The sequence below is a fragment of the Zootoca vivipara genome, chromosome 1 (assembly GCF_963506605.1).
Source record: "Zootoca vivipara chromosome 1, rZooViv1.1, whole genome shotgun sequence".
Taxonomy (NCBI): Eukaryota; Metazoa; Chordata; class Lepidosauria; order Squamata; family Lacertidae; genus Zootoca; species Zootoca vivipara.
In genome coordinates this window covers 39,780,351-39,806,736 of record NC_083276.1, presented here as the reverse complement: position 1 = coordinate 39,806,736, position 26,386 = coordinate 39,780,351, and the positions used below count along the sequence as shown (strand labels likewise).

At 42.2% G+C, this 26,386-nt stretch overlaps 1 protein-coding gene across 3 annotated transcripts in view; it reads left to right on the top strand.

Annotated features, from left to right (window-relative positions):
• The window catches only part of FMN1 (formin 1), a 178,424-nt gene that overhangs the window by 67,933 nt on the left and 84,105 nt on the right, over positions 1 to 26,386 (top strand). For all 3 annotated transcript variants that reach the window (XM_035110687.2, XM_035110681.2, XM_035110694.2), the window contains 3 exons: positions 3,265 to 3,326; positions 17,733 to 18,442; positions 21,505 to 21,655. In XM_035110687.2, the coding sequence (XP_034966578.2) occupies positions 3,265 to 3,326; positions 17,733 to 18,442; positions 21,505 to 21,655 (923 nt within the window). The remainder of the gene's footprint in view (positions 1 to 3,264; positions 3,327 to 17,732; positions 18,443 to 21,504; positions 21,656 to 26,386) is intronic.

Below are 26,386 nucleotides of genomic sequence, written 5' to 3'. Positions count from 1 at the left end.
AGCTGTGTTTCTAGAAATACATCCCAGTTTAAATGTGATGCTGTCAAAAGATCCATTTTTTTTACTTCCATCTTACAGTTGCCATTGTAACTGCCATGTTCTTATGCATGCAGTTTTTTCTGTTATGCTTTATCAGCCTTGTCTTGCTGCTTCCCCATTTGTTTTTCCTAAGTTTTATTCAATATGAATTAAATGCTGGCTGGCTCAAATTTGGTTTTGATTATCATCCTGAAGTTATTGTTGTGGTCACTTCTGTTGAACTGTAATTTTGAAAAATTATCTAGTTAGAGATAAGGCACCTTCCCCGCCCCCAGCCCAAATGAAATGCCACGTAATGTCCCTGCCTCCTAAATTTTTAACTCTGAATTGTGGGAGTGATGGCTGGTTTCTCTGGGCCCCTTTGATTCAAGTCTGTGCCAGAAAGTGTATGAAATACCGGCAATAGCATCTGTGCATTTGTGAATTCTTAAAATACATGGATGTAACAGATAAACACAGCAGTATATTGAAAGAACAGCTAATCTGATGTACCGATGCAACATTTGTCTTCAGCTTCACCCAGGCACCATGACATGGCAGATTAAATTGATGCAAGTACCTTTCAAGAACAAATTCCAACGAGAGAGTGTCAGAAACCCTTGGTGTTTTGTCCTCAAGGGAGGAAGCCAACCTGCCTGTTATATCAAGATATAAGTAAATAAGCTTATCCTACTAATATAAAATAATACTAATGTAATTTGTTTAGATACCTGCAGAATTGTGAATCATTCATATTTCCCCCCTCATTCTATAACACTTTGAGATATTTTCTGGAATATGGTGCAATATATAGACATTCTAAATAAGAATGGAAGGACTATACATCTATAACTTTTCTCACAGATAGCTTATTCACCCACACTATGTTGGATTTTGACATTTAAATCAGTGGACATATAAGTTTCCACATGAAAAAGTACCGGTACATCAACGAAGTCTCTCTGAGTTAAATAGCTAGGCATGGTCCCAGAGTTCACAAAATGCTACCATTGGCAGTAGGGCAGAGAGGTGATTTCCCTCCATTCCTATCACACACCCTAAAAATCTGCACTGCAGGGTTGTGGTAAGACCTCTGGAGCAGCATATAAGATGATGAAGAGGAGAACCACCGGGAAAGGGGGAATTGACAAAAAATTATATTTCACCAGCCTCTGTTAGATCATAGTCCCTTCTATTCACAGAAGGGCAACTCAGGATTCAACACCTAGTATTTAAAAAATATTTAAAAGTTAACTTTGCTAGGGAAGAAAGTATTCATTTATGTTTATATCCTAGGTGCAGCTGGGTGTGCTTTAAAAAGAAAAGAAAACTAACAGGGCCCTTCCCACATGGGTGGAGGCCACATGTAGGAAAAAGGTGATTGTCGATCAAAGGGATGTTAACTAGTCATCCTTTGTCACATTGTGTACAGACTTGGGCTAGGTAGAATACACCTTTCTTAAATAAAGCATTTTAAAGTAAATTGTGTCCTTTTGATGTGAGGTGTTCAAGTCTTAAAATAGCATAGGAGGAAACCATAACATTTTAGCTGCACTTTATGGAACTAGCATAGCAAGAAGTAACTTTCAGATTTATTTTGTTGAGGGTTTAACTTGTTTTAATGTTTTAAAAGGAAAGCTACAACCTCTGAGCCTTTTCTCATGCGAAAATCTCAGGTGGTTGGTTGTCTTTCTCTAATTCTGTGATAACCTGTTTGATATAGGGTGACTGTAGCTTTTACAGTAGCCAGAATGTGAACACACTATGTAATTTGTGTTGTGGTGTTATGATACTTGTTTTGTTTTTAACCCTTTTCCCTAATAGTTAAAGTGTATCACCCAGTGGTGTCATTTTTGTGAGCTTTCCACTGTAACCTGAAGTTAACTTTCCTAGGTAGCCACACCTGATGGCTTTCCTAGAAAGCAGAATAGCTATACATTTTGCTTCCTGAGCCAAACTCTGCTTTAAGCAAGCTGTTCTCGGGGCAGTTTCTTTCTGCCTTCCCTGAAACGAGAAAGTGAAATCCTCATATAGGCTACAGTCTCCAGAATAAATGTATATCCTGGTACATTAGTCTAACAAGAGTTAATGAAACAGCAACCTTCTCTCTGTTTTTGATACCACTTTGCTGTCTTCCATTATTACTCTCAACACCACAATCAATTTCTTCAGTGATTATTTGTTCTACCACTCTAGTCTTATTTGTTCCGTCTATTCCACATAAAACATCTGTCTGATCCCATCCCTCCTATTTTGTTTGCTTATGGAAGGTCTGTGGCTTGCGAATGCAAATTCTACCTAGCAAGGATAACTGGCATTTAATAAATGTTAAACACCTTTCCTGTATCACCTATTCCATTTTCAAGACTGTAAGAGAAGGGTAGGGGAATGGATCTACATTGTCCAGAGCCAGAACTCCCCAAACCCCCACAGGCCACTTTGACAGATGCGGTGGATAGTCCACCTGCCAGTCACCTAACATCACCATGACATCAGGTGCCCACATAGTTTGATTTCAAGCAACGTGGGCAAAGGAAGCAAGGTTTTCAGCAGCCTTCAATCAGCTGATCAGCTGCAAACCTTTGTCCGGCCTGAGACTCACTGCCTGTGTCTAGGGGCACTCCTTGCAACTGTTTGCCAGGAGGCAAGTGGACCTAGAGGGTGGACCAGCAGGCTCTATATTCAGGTGTGTATATACACCTGAATTGCCACCCACTCCCTCTCCCTCTCATCTCTCCTCATTATTAAACTCCATCGCACTCCTATAAGAGTACCATTCGCCAAGTCACATTTCTCTTAAAAGAGGCATCAATTCATAGCTGCCAAGTTTTCCCTTTTCTCGCGAGGAAGCCTATTCAGCATAAGGGAAAATCCCTTTAAAAAAGGGATAACTTGGCAGCTATGCATCAATTGTTGATTACTGGACAAGCATATCCACTTTTGGTTTATTTCTTTTTATTAAAATCCATAAATTAAAATATTTTTAATTCAGGAATACAAAGTAAAAAGTTAGATACGTTAAAATGCTGTCATAAACAGTGACCTTCATAGGCTAAATAGGCCTTGGTCTTCAGGATGCTCCAACTAACACAATGACACTGTTAGTTCCTCCTTTGTACCAACCTTACTGTATTGCAGCCAGAACATGTCCTTTGGCAGGCTCACGTTAGAGTACTAGAAGCAGTGCTCACATTGGAACTTTTGTGTCATTGATCTGACCAGTGATTTCATTTATTTTACTTTCAGAGTACCATGCTGCTATTTTGCACTTAAAGAAGGAGCACAAAAATGAAGTTGAAAAACTGAAGGTAAATATTTCTTCTCATTCAAACCTATTTTTAAAAAAGGGATCCCCCCTTTTTTTGAAATGTTGCGTAACTTGCTAATTATTCTGATGGAGCCCTTCCTTACAGGCATAGGAGTCCCAGTGTGTACACAGAGCACTGCTGCCTGCAAGAGGTGCCAGTTAAGGATGCAGATCCATGGTCTCATTCTTCTACTCATGTGAATCTGCTCACTCCATTGAAATGATTGAAGCAGTCCACATATGCAAGGATCAGGAAGAATATTATTATGCATTCTCTGTATTCTCTTTGAATGGCTTTCCGTTGACTAGCAGGTCAGTTCATCTTAGCCTGGAGAAATTTGAGTTTGAGGTTTTTCTTCTTCAGAGACTACAAATTGGTGCAAAAGAATCTTGTTAGGCCCAAGAAATTGTTGGATTCAGCAAACATCAGAGCAGCCCTGATGAATTAAAATGGATGAGTCATGGTGTGCACACTTACCCAGCTAATATCTATAGTCGAACTTGTTTATGTAGTGCTTCAAAAATTTGCAACTTGTTTGATCAGAGAAGGCAATGGGATAAAAGAAGCTATTGTGCATAACACAGGAAATGATGCTTCCACCATCTCATCTTTATCATGTAATCTGTGATCCCAAGAACATTTTCATGGGAGTAATTTCTGTTAAAACAGTGGGACGTACTTCCATGTGTTTATATCCAGGATATCAGGATGTTAGAACATCAATTATTTGCACATTTTCCCCATCGTGATTGTAGTTACATGCTTCAACCATATTGTGCAGGAAGAGACAGTATCTGTGTACATTTGTTTCATGCCTGGTACATAATGCTCACATCTTGCAGTATACCACAGGGTCACTGCTAGGTCTTCCACTTCCAGTTGGCATTATGGTTATCAATTTTTGACATGGCACAAAATTGGAAAGCCCAACTCTTTCATTCCCTGGGACCAATAAGGCAAGTCCACATATAACCAATTCTTGTAAAAATGCATTTTCTGCATTCCCCACCAGAGGTCAGTTAAGTATTGCCTTGTCCTATTTCCAGGTCTTTGGCCAAAAACTTTGTATTTAAGGTGCCAAAGTGAGGAGGTGGAATGAATGTGAAACATTCAGAACCTAAGTAAAGATGGTCTAAAGCTGCATTCCTAACCCTAGTTATCTGGGAGTAAGCCCCATTGAATTCAATACAATTGACTTTTGAGTTGACCTAGAATTGTGCTGTGGTGTGTTTACATTTATTTCATTGTATTAAATATTCATAAAAACAAATAAGATTTCTGAAAATTGGAGCTGGCCAGGGTCAGTTATCTCCTTGCCTTTCTCATTTTCTGACCAGTAAACCTGAATGTTTATTGCTTTACAGTTAACAGCTTTTAATGAAAGCAGAAAATTCAGGGAAGAGGCCTAGAATATCCCCAAGGGAGCCAGGATTCACAGGCTCCCCTGTGGCCATAGGCTAGCTTGAATTTTTAATAGGTCTCTATTCTTATTGCTGCCATCCTATGGAGTTGAACAGAAAACAGTTCTAATTTGTTGCTGCTGCCTAAATTAGAAATGGTTCTGGTCTATCATGTGGAATCCAGTTGGCCAGTGGGACAAAGATTTAAAATCCAAAGCAAAATATTCGGTTACCAGTCCACAGAACGGCAGGTGAGAATCAATAGCACCTGCTAAAAACCTTTTTGTATAGACAAGCTACCCAGATGCTTAAAATGCTGAGGTAATTTTATCTGTTTTTCCCCCCTTGGTTTTCTTGTGTTGTTTTTTTGTAAACTGCTTGGATGTGGTTGTGGTTGTTGTTGTTTTTACAGTCAAGGGGTATATAAATTTTATGAAATAAATGAAATAATGGCTGGGATCCGGAGTTGGTTCCTGCTGGCAGCAGTATCCCCTGAGTGGCGTTCTTTCTGCTTGTGGGATGCGCCCACTGGTAGAAGGTGGGAAGCAACTTTTGCCAATAGTCTCTTACCCTTACACTCTCTGAAAAACTGCTTTGAATAAGTGAGGTTTCCAAGAACTGGAAGTTACTTTTTCCTTGCGGTTTGAATTGTGTTGGTTAACATAAAAGTTTCTGGGAACATTAGAGGAAAAAAGTAAATGTGTTCTCCTTTCTTCCTTGGAAAAAAACAACCAATAGGTATAGATGCAAATTTTGGTGTGTGGACTATAAAACCATAGATCATCTGTAGCAGAGCATCTGCTTTTTGTATCCAGAAGATTCAAGGTTCAATTCCATTCTAGAACTAGGAATGTCCCCTATCAGAAACCTTGCAGAGCAGCTGCCAGTCAGTGTAGACAATACTGAGGTAGATGAACCAATGGTCTGGCTCAGGATAAGGCAGCTTCCTATGTTTCATAGCTTACCGTACTTATATATGGCAGTGCTAGTTGAAGCTGTACAGTCCACCTCTGGGAGAGTTGCCATGACATTCTGTGATAATACTGAAGGAATGCTTCAACATTTATGCTATTTTACAATCTCCCTTTAGTACAGAGCTTTCTTTTATTTTTTAAGTGGTTGAGGTTTTAGTATGTTGAGGTGGAGCTGTTGTTTTTTTCCAAACCAAACATAAAAAAATCTGCAACATATCTTTATTTTGAAGAATGGCCCACCTGAGCAAACATACTCATAGGAGAGGTTATCTCACATCATCATTGCTAGCTACTCCCAGATTTTTGGCCAGTTAAGTAAAGATGATGTTAGTTTATGCTTGTCAGACACAGACTAAGCCATGTTTCTCTCGCAGAAAGATTCTTGTAAAATGCCAAACATTGCAGCTTTCATCTTTTTTCTTTTTTAAAATGAAATTGTTCATACATAGCTTCATACATTGTTCTATTCCTGTATACCAGAGACAGGTTCTGTTTTCTGGCATTAGCAGATTTTTTTATTTAACAGATAGCTAGCACAAGTAAGGTGCTGAGCTAGATTGGGACCATGCTGTAAGGGAAGGAGGGTTTGCCACCAGTGTTTCTCAACCATTGGTCCCCAGCTGTTTTTGGACCATTAGTACCTCTTTGCCATCGGTACCAGGGTGGGTGGGACACATTACTGCATTTTTATTTTGCATTTTGCTATTTATATATAGTACATTGCCCTGATGTGATACCTCATGGTGAAATCACTGCATTGTATCTTACTGTGTGTAAAAGAAATGAAAGAATTGATTTCAGGAGATAATTACCATAGTCAGAACAACCACTGCTCATGGCTTCTAGGTGCCATTGTCACACAGAATGGGTTACGTACAGGCCAGCAGTACACAAAGAACCCTTTGCATGTTGACTTTTTGCACAGTTCTCAGTGGTTTCACAAGAGCCACTTGAAAGTAGTGTGTGGGAAATGTAGCGCATGCAGAATATGCCTGCACATTGTCACGCAGGAGATCAGTGGCTAGGGCTGTGTACACATTACCAGCTGAAAATGCAACTGGGCTGTTCCTTTTCTCTGTTTGGATCAAAGCTGATTGGGAGCATCAAAACACAGTATTATATATGAAACAACAGGATAGATATGGATTGCAGCTAACCTGTGTCTCCCTCTTCCCAAACCAGTGGCAGGTGTGCACAGGATGCTGAGTAAACAGGAGTGTGGACACAGCCTAGGAATTGGCTTTAGTCCTTGTGATTTCAGTGGAATTTGCTGCCACACAGGTGTGCTTTAATCTTAATGGCAGGGGCACAAGATTTCGTGGATATTACAGACTAAAAGGTGCAAGAATATACAGAAATAAATGTTTTGTGCATGTGCTAGAGGAAATGTGACAGGTTTAGTAGTTCAGATTTCTTTGTATTCTCATCTACTGTTTAAAATATTAAAAAGTAATGATGGAATATAGTGAATCATTTCAAGCTTTTTATTGGGATGTTGTATGATTTCCATTGTCCCTACATCTTTAGCTCTGTTGAAATACCCCAGCTGGTCTGCCTGTTTATATGCCAGGCTAGTTGTGTAATCATATTTTTGGCAATGGAGATATATATGTGTTATGTATATAACAGCATGTAGAACAGAATTAGAAGCAATTATTGTAAACCCTAGCCAAAGCAGAATCTAAAACAGACTAAAGTGGCAGTTCTGTTGAAGAGTTTAGGGAGTGAATAGCTATGTCTACGTGGGATAATAATAATAATAATAATAATAATAATAATAATAATAATAATATATTATTTATACCCCGCCCATCTGGCTGGGTTTCCCCAGCCACTCTGGGCGGCTTCCAACAGAAACATTAAAATATACTAATTTCTTAAACATTAAAAGCCTCCCTAAACAGGGCTGCCTTCAGATGTCTTCTAAAAATCTGGTAGCTGTTTTCCTTTTTGACATCTGATGGGATGGGCAGGCCCACCACCGAGAAGGCCCTCTGCCTGGTACCCTGCAACTTGGCTTCTCGCAATGAGGGAACCGCCAGAAGGCCCTCAGAGCTGGACCTCAGTGTCCGGGCAGATTGATGGGGGTGGAGACGTTCCTTTAGCTATACTGGACCGAGGCCATTGTGCAAATAGGGGGATTCTTCAGGAAGGCAATGATGGGACTACTTTGAAATGTTTTAAAGGTAGCTTGCACATGAATGCAGAATTGTTACATTAGCTCGGGGCACTTTTTGCAGTGTAGTTTGCTTGCCTATTGTCATAAAATGATTTTTTTTTACTCTGAATGACACGTGCAGTTACAGTTCAAATCACTTAGCATTCATTTTCATAATTAAGTCATGGATGCTGCAGTCAAGATTCCTGCATTGCAGGGGGTTGGACTAGATGACCCTCAGGGTCACTTCCAACTCTGCAATTTGATGCTTATATGAGTCTAAGATTGTAAGTTCCATTGAGTTCAGTGAGACTTACTCTCATGTAAGTGGGTATAGGATTGCAGCCTTGGAACTCTTTGCTGGGAACTCTTTGGATGTAGAGCATTATAGTTCTCTTAAGTAAGCAAGTTGCTCTTTAAAATGACTTTTTCCATATTTTATAGAAATGAGCCCTTTTTACAATCACAATAAAAGCTCTGAAATGCCTCGAGTATTTCCTTTTTGGTTTTTTACTTGAAATTTCTTTGGAAGAGAGCTTCCCTTGAGCCCAGCATGTACATTTTGAAGAAAACTTTTGGTTGCTGAAACTTAACTACAGTCCAAAGCTGCAGCCGAGGTCGCCAAGTCAATTTTTACCTAATGAGGGTTTTTTTAACCTTTTTCAGTATTCCATGTGTTACTGCTGCTGAAGGTCTTTCAGCTTGTGGTTCGTAATCAATTCCACTCTTATTTGAAAAGTACGAGCCCTCTGCACGTTGTTTCATCCACATGTATACATCATATGAGTCTTGTAATCAGCATACAAATGAAGTCTTGATTCTTTGAACCCTACAGCTGATGAAACTGTTTGCAAAATTACCCTAAAGCATGTACAGCATTTCTGTGAAACATAATGCTGGTTCCTACAAAGAAGCCATTGCACCAAATCAAAACTTCATCTAGTTAGCTTGCCGCTGTTGTATCCCATGAATTTGCCTAGCACAAATTAGGAAGATTGTTATTGTTGCTGATTATTGTTGCTGGCAATAGTTGCTCTTCTTTTCCTGAATATTTTTGAGCTTTGTGCGGAAGCATCGCCAGTTACAGCTCCCACATGCCTTGGTCTTTTGCTCCTGCTTTTGATAATAATTTTATCTGCACCTGTGTAATATATTTAATCTGGGGATAACAGCTTGTGTAACTAATTGTGTGGGCTGCAGTCCACAAAAGATTGTGCTGGTTTTTAAACTTCCACAAGACTATTGTTTTTGATGTAACAGAGCAGACTCATTCAGGTTTTCAGTACTGAACATGTGAAAGGGTCTCTAGAGCACATGGACTGCCCCAACTGTTGGCCTGAAATGAATTACAGTCAGGGAAGTTGGTAGGTGGGAACATCAGTGCCTGGGTGCTGTCTGTATGTTCAGAATCTCCTTTTACACATCTGATAACACTTTAGTACCAAACATCTGAATACACTATTAACACAGCTACCTATGTGAATTAGTTGCGCTTGTTGCTGAAATATTACGTATTTTTCACCTCTGACAACTCGTGCAGCATGTGGGCAAACACACACAAAGAGCTTCCTCTTGTGTGTCTTCCCATCCTCGTCCTGTTGAAGTCCTGTGCCACTAGGCAGTTGCATCCACTTAATATAAATCTTATTCCAGGCCTGTTTGCTTTGGTGCAAATAGGGACTTCATTTGCATAGCCTCTAGCCGCATGGAGGAACTATCTCCATTCCAGTCTTAGTGGAAGAATAAAGAGATAACCTCCCCCTTTCCTTTGCACTGCCTTCACAGTGGCTCCCCATCTCCTGTAATTAGTTAAAGGAAATCAATACATGCTGCTGCCTGCTGTTTGTTAAGTGTGCATCTAGTTTGGCCCTGAGCTTCTGAGAAGAAGTGTAGAAGATTATTGGTAATAGAATAAGAGAGATCAACAATTCTCCTAGGCTGATGCGCAGAATCTTTAGTGAGAGTGGAACTGATTCATGGCCCTTTCTTTCTTGCATCTGTTTATATCAATGAGAGAGCTTTTCTGCTTTGTTGTTGTTGGAATGTTGCTGGATGTTTTATTTCTGGAGGGTTCCTATTCATAAAGCTGCACAAATGGCATGCCTTAGTCGCATTGAACCTTATCAACCAAACAGCGAGTGGCAGTGTATAACAACTAAATACGTTATTTGCTGTTGTTAGTTCAAACTAACAAGAAAAATAATAATGACTTGATTTTGAAACAAAAAACAAATGAATTAACGGTGCTTTGGAAATTCCCTAAGGTATTTAGTAATGATTAAAGAAAAGCCCCTCTTAGGCCACCTTTTTCTTCTTCTTCCAATGGTAATTTCATGCCTGTGAGCTGGAGGGGAGGTTTTAGCGTCTGCCTGCCCCTTTGAGTAATGGGTATCTGGTTAAAAGAATCTGGGAGGAGTTGCTTCTGTCGTAATGCTCAGGTGTCCATATTTTCCAGGGACATCCCTATTTTAGAGAAGCTGTCCCGGTTTCAGATTTGATCCTGAAATGTCCCACTTTTCCTTAGGATGTCCCTATTTTCACCGGAGAAATGTTGGAGGGTATGCAGTCCCCAAGACAGCGATCCCACAAGGGGCACTCTTATTTTATATAAGTCATAGCGTCGCCCCCACCCCCGCTGTTGGGGTAACCCAAGGTTTACTTCTGGCAGGTGGGTCAGAAGTCAGTGATGGTACCCAATGCCTATGCCAAACTTCTGATATCTGTAACAAAGCTGTGGCCTTATTTGATCCCAATAAGGTAACGGTAAAGGGACCCCTGACCATTAGGCCCAGTCGTGACTGATTCTGGGGTTGCGGCACTCATCTCACGTTATTGGCCAAGGGAGCCGGCGAACAGTTTGCAGGTAATGTGGCCAGCGTGACAAAGCCGCTTCTGGCGAACCAGAGCAGCACACGGAAACACTGTTTACCTTCCCGCTGTGGCGGTACCTATTTATCTACTTGCACTTTGACCTACTTGCACTTTGATGTGCTTTCGAACTGCTAGGTTGGCAGGAGCTGGGACCAAGCAACGGGAGCTCACCCCGTTGCAGGGATTTGAACCACCAACCTTCTGATCGGCAAGCCCTAGGCTCTGTGGTTTAGACCACAGTGCCACCCGCGTCCCCCTATTTGATCCCAATACCTTGTGTTATATCTCATTATTCTGCAACAGGGATGCAATTTTATGACGTGCCATCCCATTTTAGATGGCAAGGTGTTAAGTCCTCTCTTGGGCATATATCAGTTGCTTATTGAAACTGGAAAAGATTCAGCAGGTCATTAATAATGCCTATTAACATGACTACACATAGTTATAACACTTTTCAAAAACTTGATCCATAAATCCAGTTTTCCCCAGCTTAATAGTTAGAGTCAGTGCTTTTCTTCTAGAAAAAAGGTGCTGGTACTCACCATGAAGTAGTTATAGTAAGTGCCACACTTTGAACCAGTGCGGGAGGGGGAGAGTTGCCAGTACCCTTGCGTACCCCCAGAAAAAGGACTGTTTAGTGTAAGAGAGGAACTGTCTTGCCTGCATTGCTGTCCTCTGACAAAGGTAGGAGGCTAGTAGAGTTGTTTCTGTGTGCCCACGCGCTCTCTTGTTTTTGTGTAGGGACTATCCACACAAGGAACCAGCTCCCTATGTTTAGCTGCCATTGGCTTAATTGGAATTAAGAATATCTGGTTGTCACTTATAAACTCCATGAGAAACTCCACTGATTTTTTGCGTATAATCACTGATAATTTTATATCTTACAGCTATTTAAAGTTACATGCACCCACAAGAATTGTAAGGAATCAAGAACAAAGAAACTATTAAAATAAGCCATCTCATGTAATTGCTACAGCCTATAAGGCCACTCAGATATATAGAGAACCATAAACTGTTTGGTGCATTCAATTGCTGCAGAGTATTTTTGATGCTTGAAATAAAGTTTCAATACAAATCTCCTTATTATCAAAGTTGAAAGCTAAACTGCTTGCGTGACTACACGTCTGGTATATTTACTTGCCATGGAAGGCATATACTAAACATCTTGATACTATTAGGAACATAGAAGCATAATTGTTTTTATACAATGTATTGGCTCTTCTTCCAGTTCATGTTTGAATAAATGCAAGAACTGTGGTATGCTCCAAGATCTTCAGAAGATTTACATGATTCTCTCGGTTCTTTGATGCTCAGAGGAAATTGTTTCTTAAAACTTAAACTAGAGTCTCAGGTTCTTGGGCAATCCCTCCCATCCCCTCACTGCAGGAGAGAAAGGAAGGTCTGATCCAGGCTGTGCTGAGTTTATTAGAATGCAGTAACTCCCTGCCTCCCTCCTGCTTCTTCACTGGCATTGGTATCAAGAGAGATACTACAGTCAAATAAATGTGGAACAGCCTGGTTGGGGCATTATCTCTCCATGGTTAGAGGCCAAGGTATTGCGGGCTTGCAAGACTTCAATCAGCTTGGATTTTGCCATAGGTAGTAAGGTCTGAACAAACGTCCTGTCTTTGCAAAAAAGCACAGAAACAATAGACAGGCAGTTTAAAAAGCACAAAAACCCCTCCTAAGAACCAGTAAGAGAAGACTGTAAAATCAACAAGGAGCCGCTTTGTTCCCCGTCCATATGTATTTCAGCGTAAATACTATCCAGATATAGAAATGGCTGTGGCGATGTTTTAGAGACTGCCTAATTGCAATAATAATAATGATAAAGAAAATTATTGGCTTAGGACCTTCTTTAAGTATTACTTCTGTCATCTTCCTTTGCAACTCACACTGTTTGAAATGTGTAAATAATTCTATGGAATATTCACAAGTCATCTCATCCAGAACGAGTATTATTAAAAAGGAAACAATGTGCTACAGGGGAAATAGCACAAATGATTAATGAGCAAGTTTTCTGGAATTGATAAAAGTAGGGTGTCTTGTCTTACCTGAGCTGTCTGTTAAGGCAAAGCCACCTTTTGATACAATCCATTGTTTATTTTTATTTTTTTTAATTACTACTGGGATGCGTAGTGTCCAACCACAACATATAGTGTCTCTAAGGGGTATCTTGTATGGATATAAATGGTCTATTATACTAGAAATTGGATGTGTGTTTTATTATATTTGTGTTCCTGACCACTTGTTGACCTGAATTGGAATGAAACTGGACCAATTTCAGAGCTGAACTAGGAATGTATTGACTTCATTCCCTGATGCTCACAGTTGTCTTCTACATATATGTTTTTGGCTGACAAAACATGGACTTAGCGTACACTGAATAATGGCATATTCTTCTCTAATGCCAGCATTTTTAAATTATGGCTTAATCCATGAGTCTTCTTGCCAGTTCGCCTTTCTTTTCTTGTGTTTTTTTTCAGATCACAAAAAAAAAATAGTGATGTAGTTTCACGTACAAAAACCTGGATGGAAAGAATAGGAAGGTGGGATCATGGTTGCCTCAGAAGCATGGCAACTCTACAAGTCTGGCATCAGCCACACTAATAAAATCCAACCCAACGCTGTTTTATGACCTTGAATTTATGTGACTGCTGAAGATCAAAGGGTTTCTGTCCCACTGGACTACAAGGTCTATAGTTCATGGTAAAAAAAGAAAGAAAAGAAAACCTCATCAAAAAGAACATTTTAGTTGCGAGGCTTTTCATTTTAATCAGCTACAGCAATAAAAGAGCTGCGAGGTGTCCAAAAACATTCTCCCAAGATCAGAGACAATCACCCTCTAGTCCACACCGTGTTCTTATTAGATTGAACCACTCTCATTTGACCACACCATTGAACCTTCTGCTGCTACAACTTGTTTGGCATATCTTTTTATCTTAGGTTCCCCCCCCTCCCCATTTCTTAACACAAAACTTGTCAGATCGCAGAAAGATTAATGATGCAAGAAGCCTACTCATTAATATTAAGGTGCTATGATTTTCTCAAGATAGAACTTCATTGTAATTGCCTTTCACAGGCAACAGCTGAAATAAAGTGTGCATTCTAGGGTGTTGCTCTCCCTCTACCCCCCAAGTGGTGGTTTGGTTGCTAGAGAATCGAGTCTCATTCATTAGAATTACTAGTCGTGCATTTGAAAATAGCCACTAACGTCACTGACTTGTGAAGACTTGTTGAAAAGCAGAAGGGTTATCTTGAACCCCACATAGCAGAAGACTTGGTGGCATTGCTGTACTTATTTCCCCCTATGGTTCTTCCTTGCCAGGCAGGAGTAACAACCTCTGTCTTGATTACCAGGCACTGAGATGGTCATTTGAGGGTCCTTGGACACTCTCAGAGCCCTTGCACATCCTCCCCAGCGGAGAGCCAGTGTGGTGTAGTGGTTAAGAGCGGTAGACTCGTAATCTGGGGAGCCGGGTTCGCGTCTCCGCTCCTCCACATGCAGCTGCTGGGTGGCCTTGGACTAGTCACACTTCTTTGAAGTCTCTCAGCCCCACCCACCTACAGGGTGTCTGTTGTGGGGGAGGAGGGGAAAGGAGATTGTTAGCCGCTTTGAGACTCCTTCGGGTAGTGATAAAGCGGGATATCAAATCCAAACTCTTCTTCTTCTTCCCCAGAGGACCAGTAAGGAAGGTGGCGCCTTGCTTACCTGCCTTTGGGAAGGAGGCACAAGGGTTCTGAGAGCATCCCAGGACCCCTGCATGACCTTCCCAGAGGCCAGTAAGCAAGGTAGAGGACTGCTTACCAGCAGGACTCCATCCATTCACTGAGTCATACTTTGAAAGTCAAACGGAGTACTTTCCGGAAGCCCGTTTGACTTCTGAAATGTTTGGAAACCCAAGTGCAGCTTCTGATTGGCTGCAGGAAGCCCCGTCAGACATCCGGCTTCCAAAAATAGTTTGCAAAACACAACAGTCACTTCCGGGTTTGCAGTGTTTGGGAGCCAAAACGTTCGAGAACTAAGCTGTTCTAAAACCAAGGTATGACTGTAATTTGAAGACTTCCCAGTGGAGGATTCCCCCTTCCAACTGCAGCCCCCCCAGGTGCCACTTCCCAAACTGTACTAGAAGGCTCTCTAGCCCTTTGGAGCAAAGGGGAAGAAGGAGTTGGAAGAAATCATTTTGCCTGTTCTCCACTGCAAATATTCTGTACTTGCAGTTTTGCTCTCAAGAAGTCCGGATCCAGATCCACTGCTGCGCATGTAATGTTTTAAATCGAGCAGTTCCATATATAATATATACGTTTCCGCAACTTTTTTCCCTAATAGTATTTTGGTAACCTTACACTTTCTGTTAATCTTCCGTTGCCACATCTCCTACATGTAATTGCATCTCTCATTCACTCATATGCACATTTGGATTCCATAGACACCTCTTAAACAACACAAATATTTTAGCGTCCTGGGGATTTTTGCATGTGTCATGTCTTGAATTATATTATTCTCAGTCAATGCATTGGGAATAAAACGAAATGTTTGTCCTTGAAGACAATATTAATGCAGCATATGAAACAGATTATGATGGCTGAGGTGTCTCGAGAAAGGAATTTTGATTTTTAAGCAAATTGGCATACAGTATTTTATTCTTCCAAATATCCTTTGATTGTTAAGCCTCTGATTGTAGTTGCTGAAATTTAAAACAAATGTATTCTTTGTTCAAGGGTTTTTTTCCAAGGCCACCAATTTTGGGGGGTTATGCGCAAGTTGTGGTGTTGTTGTTGTTTTTTAATGTGAAGTGTGTGACAGCCCAAGTGTGTTGTTGCTGTTTCTGGGTAAAGAAAGAAGCAGCTGTGAAAAGAAGGAGAATATCATGCAAAAAGCCAGGAGAGTCTATGAACCTCCTATGTTCCTCCCCTAACTTCGTTCCTTTGCCTGAAAAATATTTGTAGGCAAATATATAAAATTTATTATCAATTCATTACTTCATGTTTCTGGTATTGAGCAGTGAAAACATTTTCTTCATTAATTTACCTACTTACTAAATTTCTATACTGCTAAATGCTAAAACAAGCTTCCAAGCAGTTTACAAAGTACAAAAACTGTTTGCACATACGTGACTATATGCTTGTATAAATAAAACTTCAAAACTGACCCCTGCAAGGTCTAATTTCCCCATATAAAAGATACTGAGAAGACTCATGTTTGCATATTAGTTTTGGGAGAGTGTGTTTTATTTTCAGTAGTCATGGTATAAGAAAAACAAATAAGAGACTGCTCCCAGGGTGTAGATGGGTGAACAGCTTACACAGGCAAGGGGAGGGTCTCTCTACCAATGGTAGACACTAACTTGTATTTGAGGAAAATAGTCTTGCAGACCCTTCACCTCCTCAAAATCTTTCCTCAGATGGCTATCGCTAGCACATGTATCCGTACCTTGAATTGTTTACCAAAGAAGCAAGTGATTATGAGAGTTAGGTGTATTAGGCTGCCACTTGCATCCTTCCCACCCCCACCCCCAGCAGTCCCAACAAGCTTTGCTACATTCTTGTCCTTGCTTTCTCCATGAAGAGCAAAGGTTAGGGGCTGGGAACTGTTTGTACTGGTGCTGCAAATGTGCACAGGGATCTCCCAAGACAGGCCAGGCTTGAGAGAGTGACAGCAATTATTGTTCTGTCCCTTCCATACAACATCTCTTAGGATAATGGCAGCTTCTCCCCAACAGTTCTTACAAGTTTTCCTACTATTTAACAGCCCCACAGTGGAAGCAGGGGAGACAGCTTCTTCCAACCACTGTTAATTATCTTGACCCCCCCCCCACACACACACACTTTGTTAACTCCTAAAATGGAAATAGTCAGTGGCATGAATCACTGGTATAGAAGTAGTTCAAAAGACAAAAGGCAGAAGCAGAACTAGGTTATGTACCAAGATGTAGGTGTATCCGCCATGAATTTGTCTATCAAGGTGACCTGGTAATGATGCTTATGTAGTGGTATGTCTCTGAATTCCAGTTGATGGGAATTGTAGGTATGGGGGATGTGTTGTTGTGCTCGGGTCCTGCTTTCAGGCTTCCCATAGGCATCTGGTTGACCACTGTGAGAACAGGATACTGGACTAGAGGGGTCATTGGCTTGATCCACCAGGCTCATCTTAGTTTCTTACGTAGCTTAGCATATACATTTTCCTTCTTACGTGTAACTTGTATTTCTTTTCATTGATGTGAGTCAGATAGGGCTGGCCAATATATCGATATAACATCTAAATCTGGTTTGAAGTCCATATCGTGATATATCGGTTTCATAATTTTTGATCAGGCCATATATCGCAAATCATGATGTATTTGAAGAAGTGTGCAATGTGCATGCACACAAAAGCTCATACCAATGACAAACTTAATTGGTCTCTAAGGTGCTACTGGAAGGATTTTTGTTTGTTTGTTTGTTTGTTTGTTTCGACTATGTCAGACCCACACGGCTACCTACCTGTAACATGATGTATGTGTTTTGCTATGCAAAAATCACAATGTGGGAAAAACTGTGAAGCCGCCAATGATTCTCAATTCCTGCAGCCCCTGTTAACTCTGCTGGCTCAACTCTCCCCTGGAGGCAGCAAATCACAAGAGCAGGGGCCTGCAAAAATCACAATGCGGGGAAAACCGTGAAGCCAGCCAGTGCCTCTACATACCTCCATCCTTATTTCAGACATTGTGATATATCACAATGTTTCACTGGTAATATATGATGTTGAAAAACAGATATTGCCCAGCCTTAGTGTCAGACCTAATTCCCCTCTTAGGTAATAAGACAGTGTTACTATAAGTGATCGCAGGCATTGTGCACAATAAATAAGGCAATTAAGGCTGCAGTGCTATACATACTAAGTGGGTCCCTGTGAGTTCAGTGGGATTTATTTCTGAGAAAGCAAGCACAGGCTTGCACTGTACGTTTCATGGCAATTGCAGTTATACTTCTTAAACGGCGACTTTTCATTATTTGTTCACAGTCCGAGTTTGAACTCAGGGTCTTTCATATTCGAGGAGAGCACGCGTCATCCATAGCAAAGCTTGAGGAAGTCATTGCAAATTTGGAAAATGAACTGGAAAATACATTATACAGGAGAAGCGAGGAAGCAAAGGATGCCTGTGTATCGACTGAAGATGATCACCCACCAAAGACATACAGAACTGTATGTATACAAACCGACAGAGAAACTTTTATAAAGCCAAGTGAAGATGAAAGCCGGACAGTCAAAAATAACCAAACAATACCTAAAAAGCTGACTATACCTTGTTTGAATAATAGTGTTTCACCCGCATTGGACAATAATGAAGCATGCAATTATGGCCATGCCTCAGGGAGTGCTGTATCTCAGATGTTACCACCACCACCACCGCCACCACCACCTCTTCCTGGTTCAATCCCTCCACCCCCAACATTATTACCAGGCATGGGATCACCCCATCCTCCTCCTCCTCCACCTCCACTTCCTGCAGCTTTTGCAGGTCAGTTTCCACCACCTCCCCCACCAGGATTTTCTCCATCGGGAGCAGGTCCTCCTCCTCCTCCTCCTCCTCCACCACCACCACCTCCTGGATCCAGTTTCCTTTTCAGCAGCACATTGTCATCAAGCCAAGGTCCTCGAAAGCCTGCCATCGAACCTGCCTGTCCTATGAAGCCACTTTATTGGACCAGAATACAAATACAAGACAGCAGGTAAAGTTATGCTTCCCTGTTATTTTGAAACGTATAGTGGAAACCTGTGTGCACTATTTCAAGATCAACTAAAGCAAAAGGAGATTACATTGCAGAAATACAAAAAATAATCAACTCAGGTTTTGTTTGTATTTTGAAATGTAGAATTTTTTTTTTAAAAAAAAATAGGGTGGTTTACTGCTAGGGAGTAGCCTTTTTCAAAAAGTTCCATAATCTGCTTAACATTCTTGTTCAGAACTGTACCCTGTGGCACACACAAATAGAGTAATATGACTTGGCATGCAGTATTTTTAGTACTGCTAGAGGCATGAGTTACAAAGAACCTGGTCCTGGAGATACTCTGCCATCAGATTAGCTCATATGATAATCCTTAAAGGCCTGAGCCACAGGAGAAGGCCATTGGCTTTCCAGTAGCCCATATCACTGCCATTCAGATGCTTGACTGCTCTTCCTGCTATGCCAAATAAATTCAGCTTAGTGGTGCATACAAAGAACTAGTAGAGTTGAGATAGTCAACTTTAGCTGTATGAACCACATGGTAGGCCTAAAACCTGTGCAGAAGCAGCAGATAGCCCCAAACATAGGCACTGACTATGGGGAGCCCTGGGTTCTTGAGCACCCACGAATTTTCAATGAAGGGGCTGCCCCCCCCCCCGATTCCATTTGTCCATGTGTGTGTCACGTCGGCACTTCCCTGTGATGTGCTGATGTGGCATGCACACAGCATGTGGCATGCTGATGTCACATCCGCATGCCCCAGCAATGTGTGCAAGTGATGTCAGCATGTCCCCAACAGTGGATGTGTGATCAGTCCTAGCCAAACCCTCGCCCATCACTTTGCTCCTGCACTTTGTTTAGAAAGAGAAATGCTGTTATGTTTCTCTAGACTTCTCACATTTCCCTAGTAATGTATCTGGTCTTAGTGGCATCACCAAAAGCCAGGGCTTTACAACACAATCCTGTGCATGCCTTCTCAGCCATAATCCCCACTGACTTGCACAGGACTGCAGTCCCAGGGAGGAATTCATTGTCACATTCTTATTGTTCAACCAGCACAAGCATTTCTGCTTGCCCAAACAGTCCCCCCGTCCCTCCCAATCTTAAGCACAAGTCGGTAAGCTTAGTGGTGCATACTAAGTGGTAAGCGACATAATTTTACTTGCCTGGAAATACATCTCTCCACCAAGTACTGATTACTGCATAGCAAAATTCCTAGAATTTATATGAAGGAATGCTTTATATGTAAGTTGATGTAGGGTCAGCATTCTAAAGTGCAGTGATGACAGTTGTATTGCCCCTAAGTTTGTGATGAAATGTCTTCCCACTCACCCCAGACAGGCAGCTCTCCTGCCCTTGCCTGCCCACTTTCTCTATTTTCTTCTTGTTGTTCTTTGCTTAGCTTGATGAAGACAAAAGGCTAGACTATGAATTCATAGAGATCAAATAACAAACAACAATAACACCATATCCTTATTTGGAACTTCTTTTCTGTACACATGAGCTCTCTACTCCCCTTCCCTCCTCCCTGTGTATGTCTGGCTTTAGTGTTTCTGTTCTGGCTACTGCTATTTTTTCATAGAATCATAGAATCTTAGAGTTGTCCAGTGTTTCCCAACCTTGTGCCTCCAGCTGTTTTTGGACTACAACTCCCATCATCCCTAGCTAGCAAGACCAGTGGTCAGGAATGATGGGAATTGTAGTCTGAAAACAGCTGGAGGCACAAGGTTGGGAAACACTGATCTAGTCCAACCCCCTGCAATGCCGGAATCTCAGCTAAAGCATCCAGGACAAATGGCCATCCAGCCTCTGCTTAAAAACCTCCAAGGAAGGAGAGTCCACAACCTCCTGAGGGTATCCAAACTGTGAAACTGTGCGTTGATCACTGCTGACAAACCAAGATAGGAAGCCAGGATTGGATTAAGATGTCTGAACCAGGTTTATGTGCCCAAATGTTGAGGGAGAGACATTAAAAATGTATTTTCCCCGTTACCAAATTTCTGTTGTCTATCTGTTGTGGAACTTGGTTAAGAGTATATCTCTGTCAGTAAATCAGTTGATACAGCCTAAGCACCATTCTATAACTAAATGTGGTACTATATTAAAAGTAGCATTCATAACATTTTCTTCATCTGCATTTTTTAATTATAAGGTTTACTGGAATCTGTTTGCATTGTAGAAGACGTGTCCAGATCTGATACTTTCATTTCTGAACATTGCTTATTCTGTGAGCCTTGATTTTTTTTTATAATGGGAATATAGCAAGGGAAAAAGGTGAGACTTGATATGAAATGACAAGTAGGAATAAAATGTCATGTGAGTGACACCTGCTGGAGGGAAAATACCAGCTGCTACCAATAAAACCAAGAGATAATTTTCTTATTAAGAATCTGAAGTTGCCAAAGAAAAGCAATCTTCTCTCTTTTGCTACTAAAGATTCTCAAAACGGAGAATGAAACATTGAAATGAGATTGTTTTTAAATTATAGATCTCACCATTCAGTGGTAATACTAAGTGTAATACTAATATGAAGAAGCAAATATGGAAGATACTGTCAATATTTGGCTAGGTTGTGCTTGCATTCTGCCTAGAATCCCCTCCCCACTATTTTGTATATGTTCAGAATACTTGTCAGATTGCCTGGAATCTTGAGTCCATGCAAATAACTTAAAATAATAAGTAATACACAATCTGTGTGTTGAAGAGCTACACAATCTATGCAGCGGTGAGAAAAACACATTGAATACGCTAACCTTCCCCAGTTTGATGGCTTCTAGATGTCGTTGGACTCCAACTCCCATCAGCCCCAGACACCGTAGCCATTAGTCAGGGATGATGGGAGTTGCAGTCCAGCAACATCTGGAAGGTTCCAGGTAGGGGAAGACAGGATTACAAAACAGTGTATTGAGCAGTATAAACATTTGGGTATGGAACTTCTTTCTAAATAGTAGGCCAGTCCAAAGGCAGGTGTACTAAAAATTGGTGGAGTTTAAAATATGTGGTAAAGTAAGTAAGTAACTTTAAAAAAGACGTGGTAATTTTATTTTGCCTTTTCCCAATTTTAGTCAAAACACAGCGCCAACTCTGTGGGATTCTTTGGAAGAGCCTGACATATGTGATGCCAGTGAATTTGAATACTTATTCTCCAAAGAAACAGCTCAGGAAAAGAAAAAGCCATTAGCAGAGTCTTATGAAAAGAAAACAAAAGCCAAAAAGGTATTTCTGTATTGCAACCTTAACTTAATCTTTTTTTAATCATCATCATCATCTAGGGTTTTATTGAGTATCTTTCTTATATGCATTTTAGTTTGCAGTAATACAACAAGAACAAAGAAATACAAAAGGATGTTCGAATGACAGGTCTTATATGTGGTGGGCCCAAATCTGTCATTGTTTAGGCTGAGATTTTTCTTTTCAATAATTGCCCACATCTGGGATTGAATTGTCTTCAGACTTGGTTCAGGCGCTATTTGAAACTATTTGAAACTGACAATAGGATTAAGTTCTTAACTATGGCTATGTCTAAAATTCATACTGGAATTAAAAATTGTCTCATTCTTATTAATGGCCTTGAGAACTCCATTAAAACGGAGCATAACCATTAGCACCACACACAAGCCTAGACCCCAATTAATGCCCACCTGGGGCCAGGAGCAATCTTTGTGCTGGTGGGCAGCCATCCTCCCCACAATAATGTCACCGCAGCTTAATTTGATGGGGCTGGTGCAGGAGAGGGCAGCAGCAAGGATGAGATTGTGTGGGCCCACTGGCCTGCTCCACCAGTGTCCTTGTGCAGCCCTGACCTATCCACCATCTTTCCCTACCCTAATCCTATCCAGGTAAGCTACAGCAACAATGGTGTCAGGAGGGTGACCCCGCAGCTCCACAAGGCCACTGCTCGCTGGGACGATACAGAAAGAGCATGGTAACAGGGCAGAGCAGACACCTTTTCTTCTCCATGCTAATAGACTTCATTTCTCATTGGTACCCAACTTGAGTGTCTGAATGCATGATTCTACCCACACCCAAAGAGCCTAGTTCACATCAGAGTACATATGCAAATATTGAGCCACTTTGGGAAAATTCTCTTCTTGAAAACAGTAAATAAATATGGCTGTACACTTTGAAGTTCAGTTAGTGATCAGGCATCATAGAATGGGGTCCTAGAATCTGGGATGTGGGTGGCACTGTGGTCTAAACCACTGAGCTTCTTGGGCTTGCCGATTGGAAGGTCACCGGTTCGAATCTGCATGATGGTGGTGAGCTCCCGTTGCTCTGCCCCAGCTTCTGCCAACCTAGCAATTTGAAAGCACACCAGTGCAAGTAGATAAATAGGTACTGCTGCGGCAGGAACGTAAACGGCATTTCCATGCGCTCTGGCACTCATCATGGTGTTCTCCTGTGCTCTGGTTCCCATCACGGTGTTCTGTTGTGCCAGAAAGGGTTTAGTCATGCTTAGCCACATGACCCGGGCACCTGTCTGTGGACAAACACCAGCTCCCTCGGCCTGAAAAGCGAGATGAGCGCCACACCCCATAGTCGCCTTTGACTGGTCTTAACCATCCAGGGGTCCTTTACCTCCCCCCCTCCTTTTTACCCATTCTTTACACAACTATCATGTTGCCAAGGGGCACTGATACTGTACTGGTATTTCCCACCACATACACACATAAAATGTGAATAATAGCTCATACAAACACTTATATAACACGTTGTGGAACTGTAGCCAGTCAGGGCTCTCAGGCGCATGCTTTAGTTAACATGCCTGTCGTTCACACTTTGTGGCAAGAGGCATAGGTGTTAAAGCCATTGTATTTGTAGCAAACTTGATGGTTGTCCCATGTGTGGAATGGAAAATGTATAGGGAGTAGGATTTTTACATTTTAATTTTCACGGTATTGATTTACCTTTTTCTATATCTACCAGATATTAATGATTCTTGTGGATGCTAACATTCAGTTTGATGCTGTTATATTTTCTTCCTACAAAGTCAAGGGATAAATGTCACATAATTTGTGTCATCTGCATGATCTAAATAAGACTCCATCAATCACCTTTGGCTCTTTAGTGCTATGATTATCATATCAAAGTCAGAAAAAGAAACCCACTGAAGATAATGGCTTTTCTGTTGTCCATTATCTCTAACTCGTTTCAAGTAATTATTAGCACATGTTCTCATTTACGATGAGTGTCAATATTTTTGAATGAGAGTAGTTTTTAAAAGAGGATATATCTGTCATCAGGGGTTTTTATGTTTTTGCCTATTTTGTAATTGTGAGATGATAATAATAACAATTACAACATTCCACGATTCTTGAAAAGATGGCTTCATAATTCTGGGTCACACCATCCTGGGTCAGAATATTTTAAGAATTGTGCCAATCCTAAATATATTTACACAACATTAAGACCATTAAGACTAATGTAATCTGTTTGTTAGTGGAATTCACTGTGAACTCATACAAGTGAGTAGCTTGTCAAAGGGCCTGTATCCTTTTGTGCCCCTTGTAATTGCACCCCTGTTGTTGTGCCGTATGTGGTTATTCTTCTCTCTACCGACTACATGTTAGGGTTCCAAAATCACAATACAGTGGTGCCTCGCTAGACGAATTTAATTCATTCCACGGGTCTTTTCTTATAACGAAAAATTCGTCTAGCAAATCCCATAGGAATGCATTGATTTTTTTTTGATTTTTTTTGCCCATAGGAACGTATTAATTGAATTTCAATGCATTCCTATGGGAAACCGCAATTCGCTAGACGAATTTTTCATAAAACGAATTCGTCTAGCGAGGCAACCTCCACTCGAACAATCATTTCGTTAAGCAGGGCATTCGTTAAGCGAGGCACCACTGTATCTGGTCGTAGCTGATCACTCACAGGACCTGTTCACTTGTTAACCTTGAGCTCAGGTTAACAAGCATGATAATAATAATAAACAACAAGATGTGTGTGAATTGTCCTTTACTTTCAAAGAAGAACTCTTTCTCTGGATAGTTTTTGAGTGTCTGACATGCTGACCCGATGAGATTCCCCTATGGACTGGTCTTACATAGTGAGTGTAAGCTTTTGCTGCAGGTGGTGGGTTTCGGAGGGAGCACCATTTTCCTAATTCCTGCTCCTGTGAGCATCGGCCTGTAGCATGGTTCGGAAGGAGGGGTGTTATTTTTGAATTTTTACTTTTACTACTAAGATGACCAAGTCTTGCACGGGCTGTGACAATCCCCGTGTTTGTACAAGGGAAGGATGAAGCATGGGATTGCAGCATTTACATTGTTGCAGGCTCTGGAGATACTGCATCTATTTCACTGGTATATTTAGTAACCAGAGAAGAGGCAGACAGTTTGCTGCCATGTCTGTTGCTTAGGCATATCCTGCCAGCTGGTGTATCGTTATCATCAACTGGCAACAGCTAGGAAGTTGGTTGCTTACATACTACTGTCATCTGTGCACAAAGCGCGTACTTCTGGGAGCTTGAAGCATCTTTCACTAGCTGGGGCCAGATGGAACAAGCTGGTCTTTCCAAACCTTAATTTAGTGCATACCCACTGAATCTGTGATCCGCCAAGATAAAAGCTGCTTCTCAGCAGTGCATTAGGGCTTGCAAGGAGCTTGACAAATGCACACTTTTTTGCAGTTCCAAGCAAGCAACATGCATGCCTGCTGTGCTGCATTCAGCTTGGTGGTTACAGAGGAGAGAAGGAGGGAGATCATAAGGTATGAAAAATGATGCATGGTGTAGAGAAAGATGATAGAGATATTTTTTTCTGTCTCAGATAATAGCAGTAGGTGGCATCATTCAGTGAAACTGAATGTGCTGCCCAGGACTCTCTCCTGCTGTGAGTGCCCACAGGCCCTGTCCCTGCCTCCTTCCACCTGGTCTAGGGCGGGGCCTGGAAGGCCTCATAAAGGACTGCTGCCGCTGCTCTGCTGCTGGTGCTGCCCAGGACTCTCTCCTGCTGTGAGTGCCCACAGGCCCTGTCCCTACCTCTCTCCACCTGGTTTAGGGCGGGGCCTGGAAGGCCTCATAAAGGACTGCTGCCGCTGCTCTGCTGCTGGTGCTGCCCAGGACTCTCTCCTGCTGTGAGTGCCCACAGGCCCTGTCCCTGCCTCCTTCCACCTGGTCTAGGGCGGGGCCTGGAAGGCCTCATAAAGGACTGCTGCCGCTGCTCTGCTGCTGGTGCTGCCCAGGACTCTCTCCTGCTGTGAGTGCCCACAGGCCCTGTCCCTACCTCTCTCCACCTGGTTTAGGGCGGGGCCTGGAAGGCCTCATAAAGGACTGCTGCCGCTGCTCTGCTGCTGGTGCTGCCCAGGACTCTCTCCTGCTGTGAGTGCCCACAGGCCCTGTCCCTGCCTCCTTCCACCTGGTCTAGGGCGGGGCCTGGAAGGCCTCATAAAGGACTGCTGCCACTGCTCTGCTGCTGGTGCTGCCCAGGACTCTCTCCTGCTGTGAGTGCCCACAGGCCCTGTCCCTACCTCTCTCCACCTGGTCTAGGGCGGGGCCTGGAAGGCCTCATAAAGGACTGCTGCCGCTGCTCTGCTGCTGGTGCTGCCCAGGACTCTCTCCTGCTGTGAGTGCCCACAGGCCCTGTCCCTGCCTCCTTCCACCTGGTCTAGGGCGGGGCCTGGAAGGCCTCATAAAGGACTGCTGCCACTGCTCTGCTGCTGGTGCTGCCCAGGACTCTCTCCTGCTGTGAGTGCCCACAGGCCCTGTCCCTACCTCTCTCCACCTGGTCTAGGGCGGGGCCTGGAAGGCCTCATAAAGGACTGCTGCCACTGCTCTGCTGCTGGTGCTGCCCAGGACTCTCTCCTGCTGTGAGTGCCCACAGGCCCTGTCCCTACCTCTCTCCACCTGGTCTAGGGCGGGGCCTGGAAGGCCTCATAAAGGACTGCTGCCGCTGCTCTGCTGCTGGTGCTGCCCAGGACTCTCTCCTGCTGTGAGTGCCC